This window comes from Hemitrygon akajei, chromosome 23, assembly GCF_048418815.1.
Source record: "Hemitrygon akajei chromosome 23, sHemAka1.3, whole genome shotgun sequence".
NCBI classification, from domain to species: domain Eukaryota; kingdom Metazoa; phylum Chordata; class Chondrichthyes; order Myliobatiformes; family Dasyatidae; genus Hemitrygon; species Hemitrygon akajei.
In genome coordinates this window covers 54766481-54786089 of record NC_133146.1, presented here as the reverse complement: position 1 = coordinate 54786089, position 19609 = coordinate 54766481, and the positions used below count along the sequence as shown (strand labels likewise).

Below are 19609 nucleotides of genomic sequence, written 5' to 3'. Positions count from 1 at the left end.
AAATGCAACAAGATAAATAAAGGTATCTTAAAGATGCTACATAATAAAAAGTGTTTATAATATTTTTGTTGTGCTGACTTGTGTCTTTATTTTACTGCAGTGTATCACCCTGAACATTTTGATGTATCTGCTGTCACTACTAGTCTTGACCACATTCTAAATATACCTGCAGAGTCATACATGTTCCTGTATTTGATCAAAATTTGCTTTGTGTTCAACAATACTAATCTTTCAGAGTACAATAAAGTGAGGTTAACACCCAGACTCAAACAAAGGTATTATTTATATTCCTAAGCAATTACCCATTTCAAAACATAACTCAATGGCTGCATGACTGATAGCTAAAGCTTCGATTTATTGTTTCTACAGGTGGCAGCATATGGTTCATGCAGAAGCCGACATTTTATGGTGGGCTTGGAATATTTTATTGCCTCTCAAATAATCAGCATCAACAACTTTACAAGACATGTCAGGGAAATATTAACATTTAAATTAAAAGGGAATTCATTTGACATTTAAAGGAAAATTAAACTAAGTTTTGGTTACATTTTCTTTTGCTTAATAATGTGTCCAGCAGTATTTAAGAATAATATATAAGCAATCTTTCATATAAACAAATCATTTATAGCCTTAACTAGGCTTTAGGTATCTGAAAACTGTAACAACAAAATAGAACTTCTTCTGTAAAAAATTAATAAATTAGTTGAATATTGTGTTATGAAATTCATGCACAAATTTCAACTTTATGACACAGAGGATGGCATTTGCCTTATTCAAATATACAAAGTAGTGGAATGTAGATAAGAATGAACAAAGCACCTTCTCACCAAGCAAAGCAGCTATTCTAAATATTGGTCTTGCTAGTTTTCCTGCCATCACAATATAATACATCACCTAATTACTTCATTTATGTTAAATTGGACAAATAAACCATAGTGTGTTGTTTCTCTTTCCTATTCCATCCTTACATTAAATTTTACAAGACATACAAGTTAGTATTCATCACTGTAAATTGGTTATATTTCTGTAGTGTGCTTTTATTGCCAAACATGCTGAATATTTTCTTGATCAACTCACATTCACTCTAAATGACCACACCTATCATTTTCAGCATCACTTCCCTTGTTTTGGTAATCTAATTTTTGGAAGCTGTTTGGTTTTGTTTGCTAAAGTGCACTTTTAAATTATCGATTTTGAAACAGGTTGACAGCAACTCTGGCCCAGTGACATACTGGGTGTTTAAAAGCAAATAAAAAGGAAACTGAACAAGCTACACTATGCATGAAAAAATACAATGCCACTGACTTCAGATCAATTTTAAAGCCATTAAGGAATAAATGTACTTTCTGAAGCACTAGTCTGGCAGATCCAATGGATGAGATTTGGTTTGGATCTTAACTTTCCAGAAATCTGGTCTTTCATTGCTTCCCATAGTTATCAACTATTCTCATTTCAGGATGATGTCATTTTGCTATAAGATAGCAAGATCAGAAATGTAAGTTTTTGATATTAGAACAGTCCAGCATAGGATGCTGTGCCAAACCAGCTAAAAAGCAAATCAAAAACACCCAGACACTAATCCGTCCAACCTAAACATTGACTATATCCCTCCATGTCATATTGGAGTTCCAACTAGGATACACTGCAAGTTCAGCACTAGCACAGAGCAAGTTATGTTTAGCCTTCCGAGCTGTGTTCTATATAATATTGTGAAGATCTGTAAAGATATCCCCACTTCACTGATCATTTTGGCTTTGGCAGAAAAACTCACTGTTGGAGGTAATAAAATGAAAACACACTCCTGACACAATATAATCAGTGAATAGGAAATTATAATACTGAAAATAAAGTGAATTGGTCAGGGCACTGAAATGGTCCCTTAACATTCATGTATATATTGTGCACCTTATTCCCTGGAAACACAGTATAATGATAATTGGCTAACCAGAGCTCAATCACATTCAAACACGAGAGATTAAATTTACTGCAAAATAATGCAAAAGCAGTATCAGCTTTAGAAACTATTCTCACCTGTTCAAAATATTTGCCAGTTTTTAAGTTTACAACAGCACAGCAGCCACTGAATTTCATACTTGTCGAGTTTCAGATGAAGCTTTAAGCACTATTTCAGTTAACAAATAGTTAAATTCTTCTGTTCACACAGGTTGAGCAAGCTGGTATCACATCTTCAAAGTCAATTAACATTCAATTAACATTCTATATTTTGGGAAATAGAATGGTGAAAGTGATATTACCTATATCTAGAGAAGGTATTTTTGCATGATTAAGGTTACAATAATTTTCATTTAAAGTAATGGGAAATGGTAATAATTTGTATCAAATTTATATATTTCTATAATATAACTTGCAATTGATAAGAGTTACACATGAAGCTTTGTGGAATTTATCTTATCCAATGTGTAGAACTGAATAACTTTTAGTTCATTCATAACCCTTAACCCATTTATTAGAAGGGACCATTCATAGTCCCTTCTAACGTAGCACTGACTCTGGCCGGATCTATTGCCCACAGAGGACTGAATTCTGAGAGGAGAATCCTGACCGCGCTGCAGCTGGCCATGGGGGCATATCAAGAACAGCATACTTGCGATAAAAGGAAGATATTAATTAAGTCTTTGGAACAGGAATGGAATCTGAGCCATGTTGTACTGGGCCGTCCTCTTCCAATGAAGAATTTTGGCAGCTTGCCATCAATCTCTCAGGGCCTACCACACAAAGATCCATGGGGAAGGAAGAGAAACTTGGATGAAAAAGTGAGCATGAAATCTGAGCTGTTCAAATCTTCACCAGCCAATTCCTCAACTCACACCTACCACCCTGCCCTGTGCTCTGTAAATCCCACTTAATATTATGAGAGTAGATAACGAAAGGGCTGATGAAAAGATTAAATATCGTTCCAGAAAAGATGAGGCAGTCAGTCATTCTGGCCCTATCTCCACCACCTATGCCCCACACTGCCAACTTTCCTCCCCTCTACCCTCCTTATCACAGCTGAGGAAAATCAAAACCTTTGGATCCCAAATTATACCACTGTAGACAATTTTCTTCATGGATCGCTGCAAATTGCCCATCAACAAACACTGAATTGCAGTAGATGGCCAGATTCGGAAGGAACTATCAGTATGACACATTCTCTCTGTGCAAAACTTTAAGTGAAACTCTTTTTGCTGCTTTGCATCAAAGCTATTTTTCTGGACAAACTCTGCTACTTAGACATGGTTCTTATAACACCCATTCAATCATGTTTTAGAATTCGATCCATTTTCCATCTAGCAAAAGTTGCACATAATACAAGAAATTTGAAGATTAATTGTTTTAATTGTTTATAAACACCAGTTAAATAAATTATTCCCTGAAAAGAATAACTTAGTGTCTTGAAAATGTTGCATAACAGAAGTGCTAGGAATTGCTGCAGAAACAGTTTTCAAGCGCATTTAGTTATTTAACAAAAGTTGCTTTCATTTTCTGGTTGCAATAGAATCACCTTTTTATCCATACAAAAAATAGTTCACTGTAAATATATATATAATAATATATATATAAAATATATTTATACATATTTGGATATATTTACAAATATAGCCAGCAGACTGAAGTTTCATGCTGGATAACTTTTCCAATATTACAAAATTAACAATCTAGGCAGAACTTCCAACTTCAAGCCTTGCCCAAAGTCCAACAAGACAGCTTTTGATGGAACATAATAAATTGGTCAGGTCACCAAAAATGAAATTTTGCTGGTAATAATTATTTTGTCTCCATTTCAACAAAATATACCATATATAGCTGAACATTTTTTTTCTAGAACAGCCTACTGCAATCCTCGTTTTCATTGTAACCATATCCAACCAACATTCTGTTCTGGTGCCCAAGTTTCTTGAAGTAAAACAGGGAAGACGATGTTTAAAAGTTAGTTTTGTAAGAAATGGCTTTTTCATTCATGTTGTAATGGTGCCATTCATGTGTGGTTGACATTTTGAAAGACACGGGTCGCTGGGCATGGGGTCAGAGAACACAGAGTCATCTCCTGATGAGCAGGAACTTCTAGTACCAAGATAACTGGGTGAATACTGTTCTAATGGAGCAGAAAGATCCAAATATTCCTGCCAATAGAAAAGGGCAGTTATTAAGTATTGCTATTTTCACCATTCATATTCTTGTTAACATAGTACAAGTCAATGTCAAAGTTTATTGTCATATGCACAAGTACTTTTATGCATGAGTGCAATGAAAATTTATTTCTAGAAACATCATATTAGGGGTACATATCATTAGAGATTCAGCATTCACAAGAAAAACACAAATTAGCAAAAATTATAGATTAATTATGTTAAACCAAGACAAGTGTTTATGAAAGGCACAGTAATATTAATAACTAACATGACTGTTACATCAAATCTATAACTCTAATTGAAAATAAATATGTTAAAATAATGAGGAAAAGCAGTCTATTAAGCAGATTTATTTGACCGCTTCAGATTTATTTTGAAATAAAATTCTGAGGTATCAAAAGTGCTATATGGAGATGTTATCTGCTCAAATTCAAAATACTTCAAGCTGTAGTAATGCATTATAAGAAAACAAGATAAAAAGTTAAATTCCAGTACATGTTCATTTAGATTCTCCAACCTGATATGCTTGCTTTAAATTTCAAAAAGTTATACTTTAACCATAAACCTTGTAACAGGTGCTGCCAAAATCCATTCGCAGTCTGAACTACTCTTAGCATGCAAATAGTGATAAGTACAATAATATCTCAAACTCCTGGTGAATACTAAAAACATTGTTTGCTCAAGGGTAACTTCGTAATATTAAAAATGATCATTAACTTTAGAGCCTGACGACTAGTTAATTTTGTAATTAGCATGGACTTGTGTTTATTTAAAAAGTTCTGATAATGACAACGACTGGAAGATTTTGTACTTTTCATTAACAATAAACAATGGGTTTTCTTTAACTTGTGTCAGCACTGAGTGCCAAATGTCATATAAACCCTTTCATCGATCTGGAACAGACAGCAGGAAATCATCTCTGCTTAATGCTCTTTTGATCTTTTTTCTGAAAGGATTTGGAATTGTTAGTGCTAATTAGTTGGAACAACAAAAATGTGTTTCTTAAAAACAATCAAGATTATAATTTACTTAACAGTCTACACTGCATTAATTCAAAATATTTTAATTTATGATCATCACTTAAGATCATTCTTATGAAACAAAAACACAGAAGAGCATTAGACTGCGTAAAATGTGTACGGAGTACATCAGTTAATCAAGTACAGTTAGCTTACCGCATTGGATGTTAAACTGAGAATTCGGTCCAAATCTTCAACCAATTGTTTAAAAGTTGGTCGCTGTGAAGGGATTGCATGCCAGCAATCACGCATCATCATGTACCTGTAGCACAAAGATGGATTTTTCTCGAAGTCATTCCAGTTTGCAGTTAGGTTGGTGCAAATTGTAATACAAACAGTAAAAGTTTTCTCTGTGTTGTTAGGTAACTTTCTCCACTGAGGCCCCACATTATCTGAGCTCAGTTAAAGTTCAAATTTCAAACTAAGTTTATTATCAGAGTACATACCATATGCAACCCTGAGATTCATTTTCTTGTGGGTATTCACAGTAAATACAAACACCGTAGAATCAATGAAAAACTGCACACAACAAAGTGGACTTTAAGAAAGTAGAGGCCTGCATTAGATGTTAAATGTGTGCTGGGCCCAGGACAAATTCTCTCAACTGATAACGCCACAGAATTTGACCCTCATCACTTCTGATGCCCCAATGAGGACTGGCTCATGGACCTCTGTCTCCTCCAGTAAGTCAATAATCATCTCCTTAGTTTTGCTGACATTGGGTAAGAGGTTGTTTTGAGGCATCACTCAGCCAGATTTTCAATCCCTTCCTATATACTGATTCATCACCACCTTTGATTCGGCCAACAACAGTAATGTCGCCAGCATAGTTAAATATAGCATTGGAGCTGTGCTAGACCTCACAGTTATAAGCATAAAGACGGTAGAGCAGGGAGCTAAGTACACAGCCTTGTGGTGCACCAGCGCTGATGATGATGATGATTGTGGAGGAGATGTTGCTGCCAATCTGAACTGACTGGGGTCTGCAAGTGAGGAAATCAATGATCCAACTGCACAAGGAGATATTGAGACCAAGGTCTTGAAGCTTATTGATTAGTTTTGAGAGGATGATGGCATTGAATGCAAGATTGAATTGTAGATAATGAAGAGCACCCTATCTTCATTGTCCTGATGGTCCAGGGTTGAGTGAAGAGCCAATGAAATGGCACCTGCAGTAGACCTGCTGTAATGGTACACAAACTGGGGCATATCCAAGTTGCTCTTCAAGTAGGAGTTGATATGTTTCATCACCAACCTCTCAAAGCACTTCATCGCAGTACTGGATGATAGTCATTGAGCCAGGCTACTACGTTCTTCTTGGGTACTGGTGTAATTGAAGCCTGCTTAAAGAAAGTGGGTACCCGAGACTGCTGAAGTGAGATTTAAAGGTATGGATGAACACTCCAGCTAACCGAACAGCACAAGTCTTCAGTACTCAGCCAGGTACCCTGTCTGCGCCAGATGCTTTCTGAGGGTTTGCTCTCCTGAAGGATGCTCTCACGTCAGTTTCAGAGAGTGAAATCACAGGGCTGTTGGGATCTGTGGGAGGTCGTGAAGGTGTCTTCCTGTTTTGCTGGTCAAAGTGATCATAAAAGGCATTGATCTCAACTGGGAGTAGTGTCAGCATTCAAACACTGCCACAGCTATCGAGCATCCTTTAGTGATTCCAATTTGGTCTGGTATTGACACTTCACATGTGAAATAGCTTTCCAGAGGTTGTGCTTGGATCTCTTTCACTTTACTTGGTCACCAGACCTGAACGCCAATGATCTGACCCTCTGCAGAATCTCTTAGTTCATCCAGGGCTTCTGGTTGGGTAAGACTCCATAGGATTTTGTGGGGACACAAAGTGGAACATGGTGGAACCCACAAAACATAGTAAGATTAGTGACTATTTCCTTTTCAGTTCGAATTTATCAAAGGCTTTCAGAGATCACAAATATCCACAGTTCTGAGATTTTTTAACCTATATTTTAATGCCCAAGACAGTTTTAAGATTACTGTATTATTGACAGGTAGCCTGAAGACTAGACAGCCCCAAAATCTTATTCTCAGTAATTCTGTCAATTTCTTTGTATTTTTCAGGCAATCTCACTTCTAAAGTGCAATATTAATATGGACTGAAATTAATTTAATGATGAAACAGCAAAGTCATTGTTTAACATTTAATTGCATTGTCACCTACCATAAAAACAAAGATCAGTAAGACCTTGGAGCATGCTCCAAAATGTGCTCAGCTTTTTGGTATGTTAACTGCATGAAGAAACAAGGACTGTTTCTCCCTGGCAAATACTGTGTGACTCATGGGGGAGATTGGCTGTATCCATAATGATTAATCTCAATTCAGTATTAGGTGTGGCTAGAGCTTACATAAGCAGCAACTAAAAATCAAAATACGACTTAATTGAGAACAGTACCTTAAAGTGATAATCACAAGTTTACTCATCGGTAAAGGGAACAACACAGTGTACAGTCTACAATTTGTGGTCATCTAAATGCATCACTTTCCATCATTCTGTATTTGAGTTGTGAAACTTACAGGTCATTAGTACAATTAGCTGGTTTGTCCATCCTGTGACCTTCCTTCAGAAGCTTAAAAAGTTCTTCAACTGGAATACCTGGATATGGAGATCCTCCCAACGTAAAAATTTCCCACATCAATACTCCAAATGACCATCTGTGAAATTAATTGGAATAAGTGAGAGTTTTCCAGGACATTTTCTCTCCTTTAGCTTCTATATTCTTGCACTGCTGCAGGTCCCCTCAAATGTTGCTCCCCCATGATCAACGCAATGTCTCGTGCAATGGTAACATTCAATGGTTGTCTATTAGCAATTCACTATATTATCTTGCACATGAATGTTATGTTATAAAACATCACAATAATATCTACACTTAATTTTCATCTGATGCCTATTCAAGAATATTTTAAAATGGTATCAGGAGACCAAGAGATAGTTCAATTTCCTATCTTAAAGATCATTTATAACATTCATGCTAATACCTGAGGCAACAATGACCAACACAACATAGATTAGGATAATATGACTTGGATCTTACTCCATATATTTCAGTAACAGAATGCATAACTAGAGTCATAGAAAGATGCACTTCAGCACATCTAGACTGTGCTGAACCACTTAAACTACCTACTCTCATCGACCTGCACCCTCAACTTTTACCCTCAATCCATGACCTCTGGTTGCAGCCTCACCCAACCTTTTGTGTACTAAGATGGGCTGAGGGCATAAACGTGATCAATGCTTTTAGAGACATTAACAATGTGAAGCACTAACATGTGCATTTTTTTCTACACAGGTGGTAGAAATATTATAGTACAAATAGGCCTTTTGGCTCATCTAGTCCATCCCAACCAAGATTCCTATGTAAACTATTCCCAATTGCTCATGTTTTTCCCATAGCCCTATAATATTTTACAATGCATGTACCTGTCCAAAGAGTTTGAATATTTCAACATTTCTGTTTTTATTTCAGATTTAATGCAGCTGTAGTTTTTTTTAAAATCCTGCTTTTTATGTTCAATATTGACTACGCAAATTTGAGATGTGACTGATTATTACAGATTGCATTTCCCCATATTTTTAATTAGAATATCAGATCACATTTTACTTTAGACTAGAATAATAAGGCTTGGATCTTGCTCCTTATATTTCAGTTATAGAATGCATAACTTTCATGTACCAAGATGGGCTGAAGGCATAAAGGTGGTCAAATGCACTATGTCACATTTCCTTCCTTCTTATTTAAAAGAATACAGAGCAAGTAATATTAGGCACCTTTATTTTTAATTCAACACCAAATGAATTGCTGTTTTACATCATACAAGCTTTATTAAATGTGTACTTGTTTTAATATCCCACAACACTTTTTGTATTACTGAACTTGATCACCCACATTTTTAACAAGTTATGTTACTCCCATGTTTGTAAAATTATGAATTTTATTTACAGTCCAGATCACATAACAAATTTATGAGTTCTTCGATGATAAAATTCAGAAGTTAGGAAGTTTAGGAACTGATAGGACAAAGTACGTGCTTGACATGCAAAAGAAAAAAAACTTGTTTTTGGTGCTACATCTGTAGCCTTCAACAAGACCTTTCATTGTAACATTAGGAACTACTAGGTTAATATTCTTTGAAATTAAATGGATTAGTAGCACTGGTCGTCAGTTTACTATAAAATTATTACTTTTGATGCCCGCATTTCCTTTAACCTAATCCATACAAATCACTGATCATGCAGCAAGCATCGAAGAGTTCATTGTTGGTTAACAAATGTAGAAGCTGAATTCAGTTTATAAAGGTGCAACAGCCATCATACACAAGAAACGTCTAAGTGTACAAAGCGGCTTCTTTTATAAAAAAAAATAAGATTACACATCTGAATTCAGCAACTTCCTTTGCACAGTTAAGAACATTTGGAAACATTTCAGCAATACCAGCTTCGAGCCTCATATTAAAACTAAATTATCCTGACTGGTATAAAATAACAATAAATGTTTTAAAAAACTTTATTTTCATTTTCCTCCTTCCCCACCAACACATATCTGGCTTCTGGAGATGATCTTCAAAGACTTGTACTGCACCATGTCTACTAAGCTGAAAAAACTAATTTTCCTATTAATTCCTTTTCAATGACTCCTGTTTATTTAAACCAGCAAAACCATCTCCAATAGGAGAATCCTAGTTCCAGGGAATTATAGATCTCCAAGTTTGCTGCTATGACAAGTGTATATATGGGATATATGAAAATATATTTTGTATTTACAGCATCTGAATTTTTTTTATTTTCAGTTACTGTAATTCAAGGTGACAGCTAAAGAATGGGGGTCACAGAAAAATTACGTTTACATATCATCAATACTTACACATCACTCTGGTGTGTGTAGACTCTGTCAAAGAGAGCTTCAGGAGCCATCCATTTAACTGGCAGTCGACCCTGAAACACAGAATGCCAAGTCTGAATAACTTTAAAAATTAACAGCAGGAAGTTGAGAATTGAAATAAATAAGCACTTTACCAAAGCAGAAACACAGTGGAAATATGTAATAGTTTTCACCCAAAAGACTGAATGCTTGAACAATTAAAACATTTAAGGCTGAGTCAATAGATTTTTGACAGATAAAAGTATCAAAGGATTTGGAGCAATAGTGGGTAAATAGTTGAGTTGATGCAGGCAAGAAGTAAATTAACTGAATGCCAGATAAGACATGGTTGGTTGATTCACTCAAGTTCATCTTAGAAGCAGTCATTCAGCAGGATAGAATTTCAAATACAGCCCTTTTGAAGGACAAAATTCAGAAATAGTTGTGGTGTACATTCAACTGAAAGCAGACATGGGACATGTGATTCTAAAAAACACATAACCCTAAAATGAAAATGTGCACAGTTAATCAAGTAAGTCCCCTGCAGAGAAATTTTACTTTCTTACTTTGATTTTCTGTTCAGTAAGCTGCGGCCTCAGACTCTGACTGCACCGCAGGCTGACTGCCTGTGTTGTGCTTCAATAGACATGGGTCAACTGCCCCAATTATTCTGATGAAACTGACCCTGCACATTGTGACAGGGTCATGGTCAGGCCAAAGCAGCTTACGCAAGCTCTCTCAATTGCTCATATCAGCAACTACAAACTAACTACAGATAGTATATGTCCAGAACTTAAATGTTTATAAATTCTTCTAATTCACCCCCCCCCCCAGTTTTCTTCTACGAGATGGAGCTTCCTGCTTAAAAGCAGTCTTATCACTTATTCTAAACTAGCTACTGTAGAAAGGAACAAAGGAGCCAATTTAGATACTATAAAGCAATTTGCTTTAGTTAACATTCATCCATTAACAGAACACTACCGGTATATCGTCGTTGTTATTATTTATTTATTTATTCGTTGACTGAGATACAGCGTGGAGTAGGCTCTTCAGGCCACACTGCACAGCAACCTACCGATTTAACCTTAGACTAATCACAGGACAATTTACAATGACCAATTAACCTACCAACTAGCACACCTATGGACTGTGGGAGGAAACCAGAGCACCCAGAAGAAACCCAGGCAGTCACGGGGAGAACATACAAACTCCTTACAGGCAGTGGTGGGAATTGAACCCAGATCACCTATATGGTAGAGCATTGTGGTAACCATTACACTACTATGCCAACCCCATCTTCTGTTGGCCTTCAAATAGTGCTTTGAGATATTCAGAAAGGTCAGATACAGGTGGCCCCCATTTTTCGAACGTTCGCTTTATGACAGCTCGCTGTTACGAAAGACCTACATTAGTACCTGTTTTCGCTAACCAAAGAGGACTGATTTTCGCTTTTACGAAAAAAAGACACCCGCTTTATATGTGTGTTTACCCTAAGAAAAACTACAATGACCGTGAAGCCTTGGGCATGCAGTTGTTTGCGCATGTGTGTACGTACCGATTTTTTCCCCCTCCAAATCGATTTTGGCTTGCTATCTTCCTGAGTTTGATAAATGAAACTACACTATACATACAATATTTCTACTTTATATAGGGTGCATATTTATCATTCCTGCTTTTACTGTATGTTAGTGTTATTTGGTTTGATTTGATAGGTTTTTTTTGGGTCTGGGAACGCTCAAAAAAATTTTCCCTTATAAATTGATGGTAATTGTTACTTCGTTTTATGACATTTTGGCTTACAAACAATTTCATAGCAACACTCTACCTTCGGATAGCGGGGGAAACCTGTATAACGGAGAAATGATAAATACGGCAGTGCAGCATTCCCAAGGTATTGCATGAAAATGCCAACATGAATTTTACTGTAAGTGTCTTCAGTGGTCCTTGAACTTACGATAATTTGACTCAGGCCATTGCACTACCAATAAGTCATATGAATTAAGTTAATCAGTTCTCACAAAGCAGCTGAGAGCATTAAGAATAAGAGACTTGTCATCTAACATTGATTTAAGGAAAGAGAAAACAAAGACATAACTATCCCAGTGATCTTGTAAAGTTATAGCAAGTCAAATTTAGGAGAACATTTCCATAAACTAGCTGTACAGCATCTCCAGACAAATTTAATGAAGCACCTTTCAGCCAACAGTCTCATTCTTCTACTGTTGTCCATAGATACGACGTGCATCAACTTTTCAGACCTACCAGGAGTGGCATCATTATATTGTACAGTAAGACTTACAGGACCTGTGTTTTGATTCTAAAATCCATTAAGCTTTATGGCAGCAGGTCAAGTATGGGCATGGAAACCTCTTGCTGATTAACACTCCCTCAGTTAATGGAGCATACTCTATGCTGAGGAAGCATAGAGGATAGCAAGGTCACAGAATATGCTGCAGGTGAGGGAACAAGAATGGCTTGGTTGTACCAACTACTGACCAAATTGGCCATGACACGTTGGAATTAGACAAAAACATATAGGAGCAGAATGAGGTCATTTGGCTCATTGTTCTGTTCCACCATTTAATCATGGCTGATCCAATTTTCCCCTCAGCCCAATCTCCTGCCTTCTCCCCCGTGACCACTCAAGAATCAATTGACTTCTGCTGTAAATATAAAAAGCCTGGCCTCCACAGCTGCCTACGACAAATAATTCCACAAATTCACCTCTCTCCTCATCTCTGTTCTAAAAGGATGCGCCTCTATTCTGGGGCTGTGTCCTCTGGTCTTAGACTCTCCTACCATAAGGGAGCATCCTCTTCATATCCACTCTATCAAGGTCTTTCAACATTTGATAGGTTTCAATTTGGTTACTTTCATTGTTCTGAATTCTAGTGAATACACGGCCAGAGCCATCAAATGCTCTTTAAACTTTGCAACATAGCCATCAATTCCATCATTAACGTATAATGCAAAAAGAATCGGTCCTAAACAGACCCCTGTGGAACATCACTGGTCACTGACAACCAACCAGAAAAGGCTCCCTTTATTCCCACCCTTTCCTCTCAGCCACTGCTTTATCCATGCTAGAAGCTTTCCATAATACCATGGGCTTGCAGCTTGTTAAGCAGCCTCAGGTGTGGCACCTTGTCAAAGGCCCTCTGAAAATCCAAATACACTGTATCAACCAATTCTCCTTTGTCTATTATGCTTGTTATTTCTACAAAGAATTCCTACAGATTTGTCAGGCAAGATTTTCCCTTAAGGAAACTATGCTGACAGTGGCCTATTTTATCATGTGCCCCCATGTACCCTGAGACCTCATCTTTAATAATCAACTCCAACATCTTCCCAACCACTGAGGTCTGACTAACTGGCTTATAATTTCCTTTTTTCTGCTTCTCTCCGTTCTTGAAGAGTGGAGTGACATTTGCAATTTTCCAGTATTCTGGGACCATACCAGAATATAGTGATCCTTGAACCATTATTACTAATGCCTCCTCAATCTCTTCAGCCTCCTCTTTCAGAACCCTGGGGTGTACATCATCTGGTTCAGGTGAGTTATCTACCCTCAGACCTTTCAGTTGCCCCAAGAACCTTCTCTCTAGTAATGGTAACTTCACACACCTCATGACCCTTCTACAGTGTAGCATCTTCCACAGTGAAGATACTGGACAGGTCATACCTTCCCCAGAAGAGATCCCAATGATCCCTGCACCAGTTCCTCAGCTAAGCATTCACCTGTCAAATCATCCTATCCTTACCCTCACTGGCACGTGCCACAGGCAGCAATCCTGAGATGACTATCCTGGAGGTCATGTTTCTCAGCTTTTACCTAGCTCCCTAAAATCTCTCTTCAGGACCTCTTCACCACGTCTACCTATGTCATTGGTGCATATTGGCACCAAAACATCTGGCTGCTCATATTCGAGAATGCCAAGGTGGTGAGGATGAGATGAGACTTGTTAGAGGTGTACAAGATGATAAGAGGCATAGGTAGAGTGAATGACCAGAGACTTTTTCCTTGGGTGGAAAGGCTAATACAAGAGGGCATAATTTTAAAGTGATTTAAAGAAAATATAAGAGTGGTGGGCTTGTAGATACATTAGGGACATTTCAGAAAATCTAAGATAGGCACATGAATGATAGAAAAACATGGGATATAAGGGAGGGTAGGTTTGATCTTAGAGAAAGTCAAAAAGTTGGCACAGCATCATGGGCTGAAGGACCTGTATTGTGTTATAATATTCTATGTTATATATATGTTCCAACTTTAAAAGGAGAAAACTGTTTTAGCAGAAATTTATCTGTCATAAATGTATATGCTGCAAATGCATATGTCCATGATTTAACTGACTGGAGCTTGCACTGCACGATTTTTATGGAAACCAGAACCTAGAAAATGGATTAGAGAAATTCAATATGCAACCATTTATAAGCTTTAACAATGCATAAACGATGATTTTGTGAACATCTTGCATGGTTTGCACAGATTTCCCAGCAAAATCCTATCCATTGTTCATGGATCAATTATATGACATCATTGAGATACACATGACTTTCCATTTACTTAATGGTAGAAACTGGATCAAAACGGTGTGATTTATGACCTGTGTTACGAAGACATAGTTCAAAAAGGATTATGTTGAGCTGAAAGTTCTCAAACCTGGTGATTTAATGCAAAATCCATTGAAACATTGTTACTTTTAATGAATTCCTCACTACTTTCCCTGAATTTTACTTCAAGAGAAAATACAGTCATTCTGAGCGTAGTTTACTTTTGCAGCCTGTGGTGTAGCTCTAGTCTGATCATGGCCCGTTACAGTCACTAGCCCTTTCCTGATCTGGTTGTGATCACTGGTCCCTGTCTTCTCTGGTCTCACTGTAGAATGAAATCCCCAACCCACAACCTGCACTGGCCAGTCTACCTGCTCCACAGACCAGGGAACCATCAAAACCTACTTCTCCCTTCTGCCATTTTCCCACTCTAGGCTCTCCTGTCCTCAACATTCTGGGGGACCAGTACTGACCCGAACCAAGCAGGACTTACTATAAAGCCACCTAAGTTCATAAAACAGATCAAAAATGCGGTATTTTGTGACTGCCAGGAAGTAATGTACTAACTAAGGCCAACATTCTTCAAGTAAACAATCACCATTTAATAATTTTAACGGAAAATTCACCAAGAAATCTTCACCAAATCTTTATTCAATGCCTCCCAAAATGGCTAGCAGCATGACTCGGAAGAAGTTAACATGCACAAAACTGCAGTGAATAAAGCTGTGCCTTGCAAAGCTTGTTACAAAAGTAAAAAAGGCTTTAATAAAAGAATATAAGACAATATTTAATACAAACTGTGTAAACTGACATGTATACTTACATTTGTTGTCTTTTTGTAGTAGTCAATATTGTGGACATCTCGAGCCAGCCCAAAGTCTGCTATTTTCATGACATTATTTTCTGTAACAAGAACATTTCTGGCTGCCAGGTCTCGATGAATACACTGAAACAGAAGGTACAATGTTTATCTGCATTAAGTCAGATCCAGAAGCTTGCTACTGCTGCATTTCAGGTACAAACAATGAGGAGTGGGTATGAAGGTCGAGGGAAAGAAATGTGATTAGAGGAAGACAGTGAATTCTCCAACCACTTTTCAGAATACTACAAACTTGCTAAGTTTGGTGGTGGCAATTGAACAAGGAAAATCTTCAATAAAGCACTTCGAGGGAATAACCTTGGAATAAACAATTCCTTTTCTTACATTAAAGATGCTGTTTTGTATTTTCACACTCCTACATTTTTCATAAAAGCGTTAAATAGTTGTAAATTGAAATAGGCAATTTTTTTTTAAGAGTACGTCTTGAAAATGGGAAGGAAGCTAAAGTTCATGCTAATGCGAGCAACACAATGTTCTCTTTCTATCCAACTAATTTCAATTCCTAATCTTAATAGATTTAGAATAATGGTTAGCATCACATGCATAAATAGACACCTTTTTCTGGAATAAGCACATTACAAAATACTTGCACAAGAATCTAAATAGTTCGTTATTTACTGTAAATGCCTGCAAGAAAAAAATCACAGGGTTGTATATGGTGACATATATGTACTTTGATAATAAATTTACTTTGAACTTTGCATCCTTATTTCGCCAATTGATCTAAATTTCAGTAAGCAACTGAGCAGCCTAAATACGGTAACCTATTATACAAGGGTTAACACCTTTATATAAATATGTAACTTTCTACCAGCAGTACATGGAGCAGTTTGATAAACATATGTTTGATGTTTGCTGTCCTAATAGAGATAGTCTGGTTGCAATCTAGATTGCATCTGAAAAGCTACCTTTGTAAATTTGTATCAGTTGATCAAATATTTACAATGGATTTTGAATTTCAGTGGAATTTGTCCACTTCAAGGTTGCATACCTTTTGCGAAGCCAAGTACTCCATGCCCCTTGCCACTTGGTAAGTACATGATACCAGGTCTTTGAATGTTAACTGTTCATTAGACACACGGTTTATGTCAAATGTATATTCCATACCAGGGGGACGCCGCGCACGCAGATACTCGCGCAGGTTGCCTTTGGCTGTGAATTCAACAATTACATACAAGGGGCCTAGACAAAACAAAAATTGAGGTAAATAAACATTTGGTAATACAGTGCCTAGTAAAAGTATTCAGCTCTCAACCCTTTGTTCGTATAGTATTGCAACAGGGACTTTGATCAATTAAACTGAGAATTTTTATTTGTGAATCACATGCTCCTTTTTTCCACAGTAAGAGCCAGAAAAACAGGGAAAATTGTAAAGCATGAAAAACTAAAAATTCAAAACTGAAATGTCAGCAGTTCAAAAGCATTCATCCCTCTTTGTTTAGTACTTCGTTGAACCACCTCTCACAGCTATTACATTCAACAGTATTTTTGGATAAGTCTCTATTAGCTTTGCACAACATGATGGAGCAAGAATTACCCACTTCTGCTTGCAAAATTACTCAAGATGTGCCAGGTTAGTTGGGGAGTCATGCTGGACAGCAATCATGTAGTCTTGCCAGAAATTTCATTCGGGTTAAGGTCAGGAATTTGAATTGGCCTCTCAAGAACATCGATTTGTTTTCATTTGAAGCCACTCCATGGTTGCTCTGGCAGTGTGCTCTGGTTCGTTGTCCTGCTGAAAGACAAACTTCCTCCCCGGTTTAAGCTTTCTGGCAAAGGATAGCAGGTTTTTATCCAGGATCTCTCTGTATTTGGCAGCATTCATCTTCCCATCAATCCTGACCAGATTTCCAATCTGCTGCTGAAAAGCATCCCCATAGCATGATGCTATCTTCACCACACTTTAGTAGGGATGGTGTTACATAGCTGATGCAAAATATTAATTTATGCCACATGTACTGTTTAGTATTGAGGCCCAGAAGTTCCACTTTAGTGTCATCCAGCCACAAGATCTTCTTCTACATCTTTACAGTATCTTCTAAGTGACACTTTGCAAAGTCTTTATGGGAGAGGATATGTTTTTGTTTAGCCAGGGCATCTTTCTTGCCACTCTTCAATAAATACCCTGTTTTGTGCAAGGCCTTAGAGATTGTGGAGCCATGAATTTTTTCTCCAGTTGCAGCTGCTGACACCTACAGCTTACTCAGAGTGACTGTTGGTGTCACAGTAGCCTCTTTTAGAAGTCATTCTTCTGCAGCGACTAAGTTTAGAGGGATGACCTGACCTAACTAGTCTGGCTGTGGTTTCATATTTTTTCCACTCTTTCAGGATGGACTGCAGTGAGCTCTGAAATATGTTCAATCTTTGAGATGGTCTTCTACTCCTTCCCTGATTTACATTTCTCTATTATCATTTTCCTGACTTGTCTTTTGTCTTCTGTTACGAATGTACCACAACTCTGAGGGGCCGAAGGGTACAACGTAGCCCCCCCCTTTTCGAGAATCGCAAGATCGCTATTAATTCGGGTCTGGGACCCAGGAAATGAGACAGAGAGACGTCCAGAATACACAGGTTTGGAATGTGTCCTGGCCCCAGAAAGGCGGAACCATTGATAACGGCCATTGTCTCTTGGAGACGGAATTGTGTATTGAGTACTGTACTATTCATTGAAGCCCTCAGGGAATGACCAGAGTGGGCTGGTTGAGGGATTGCATCATCCCAACCTGATTGACATCTGAGACCCCGTGAGGAAGGATAAAAGAGGGTCTGGGGAACAACTCTTTTAGACGCACCAGGAGAAATGCTAGAAATCCCGTGACAGCGTTTAATAGCGACAGCCGGTGTAGGGCTCGCGTGCGTCCTTTCCCGTTGCCTGGGATTGGAGCCTTACCACGGAAGAACGGCTTAGCTAAAGAAGAGGCCACCAATGAAATTTCGAAGGATCGATATCATAAAAAGGAAAAGCTGGCAAGTTTCTAAAATCTCTCTCTCTCTCTCCAACAATTGAAAACCCAGCGGTCCCCAAAGGCTGAAGCCTGTATGAACTGCATGAACTGAGTGACTTTTCTATTTCCATCGGACAATACATTATCCCCTAGACAACGATAGAGCTATTTCTTATTGATTATTATTATACCAGCACTTTTAGATTTAGTATTGACGACGTATATTATCTGTATGTTTGCATTGATATTATTTTTGTGTATTTTTACCAATAAATACTGTTAAAAATAGTACCATCAGACTTCAACGGACCTCTCTATCTTTGCTGGTAAGTGACCCAGTTACGGGGTTCGTAACACTTCATTTTCAGAATCAGAATCAGGTTTAGTATCACTGGGGAATGTTATGAAATTTGTTAACTTTACAGCAGCAGTACAAGGAAATACATAATAAATAAATAAATTTAGAGGGAAAAACACTTTGCTGTGGTCTGTTGAAAATCTACCATACTGGTGAACCTAATGAAGAGAGGGAGTATTTGTTCTTATGAATTCATTGAAAACAGGTGATCTTCCAAATTTTCTACAACGAATTGGGTGTGTGAGTTGGTAAGGTAGTACATATAAGTTAGCGTAGTAATTACAAAGAGATGAATACCTTTTCAGCTTCACAACTTTGTTTTTTAAAAATATTTAGTAAATTGTTGACAGGTTTTGGAATTTTTCTTTTGATTTGACATGATGCACAATGCTTTGTAGATTAGCTCAAAAAATTAGAAAATGAGACAGTAAAATGTGAAAATAGTTGTGGGGACTGAATACTTTTTTGAGGCAGTGCATATACACATTCATAGTTAAGGGAGATCTCACTTTTCAATTTAAAGATCAAAATAAACAATGATATAAACATTAGCTGATTAGAAACATACTAAAGTGCATTATCAAACTTCCTTCACCTTTCCTCACAATCAATGAATTATTTTATTGCCTATTTGAAATAGGCAATTCATCATGAAATAGACGGCTATTTTTCTTCACTTTTGTTCTCTTTCGAGCTGTAGGTGTAAACACTTTTTTGCCAGTTACAAAGTGTATGGCAAAACAGCAGGGAGTTCAGAGAGCCAAATGCGAATTTGCAACAATGTCAAAATATTTTTGAAGCGACTGTACAATAATTGGTGCTCCATGTTTCTA

At 37.3% G+C, this 19609-nt stretch overlaps 1 protein-coding gene across 9 annotated transcripts in view; it reads right to left on the bottom strand.

Annotated features, from left to right (window-relative positions):
• Nucleotides 1-401: 401 nt before the first annotated feature.
• The window catches only part of LOC140715460 (fibroblast growth factor receptor 2-like), a 182349-nt gene continuing 163141 nt past the window's right edge, over nt 402-19609 (bottom strand). For all 9 annotated transcript variants that reach the window (XM_073027689.1, XM_073027690.1, XM_073027686.1 and 6 more), the window contains 6 exons: nt 16465-16655; nt 15417-15539; nt 10043-10113; nt 7692-7829; nt 5309-5414; nt 402-4124 (listed from right to left, as the gene is read on the bottom strand). In XM_073027689.1, the coding sequence (XP_072883790.1) occupies nt 3960-4124; nt 5309-5414; nt 7692-7829; nt 10043-10113; nt 15417-15539; nt 16465-16655 (794 nt within the window). In that variant the 3' untranslated portion in view covers nt 402-3959. The remainder of the gene's footprint in view (nt 4125-5308; nt 5415-7691; nt 7830-10042; nt 10114-15416; nt 15540-16464; nt 16656-19609) is intronic.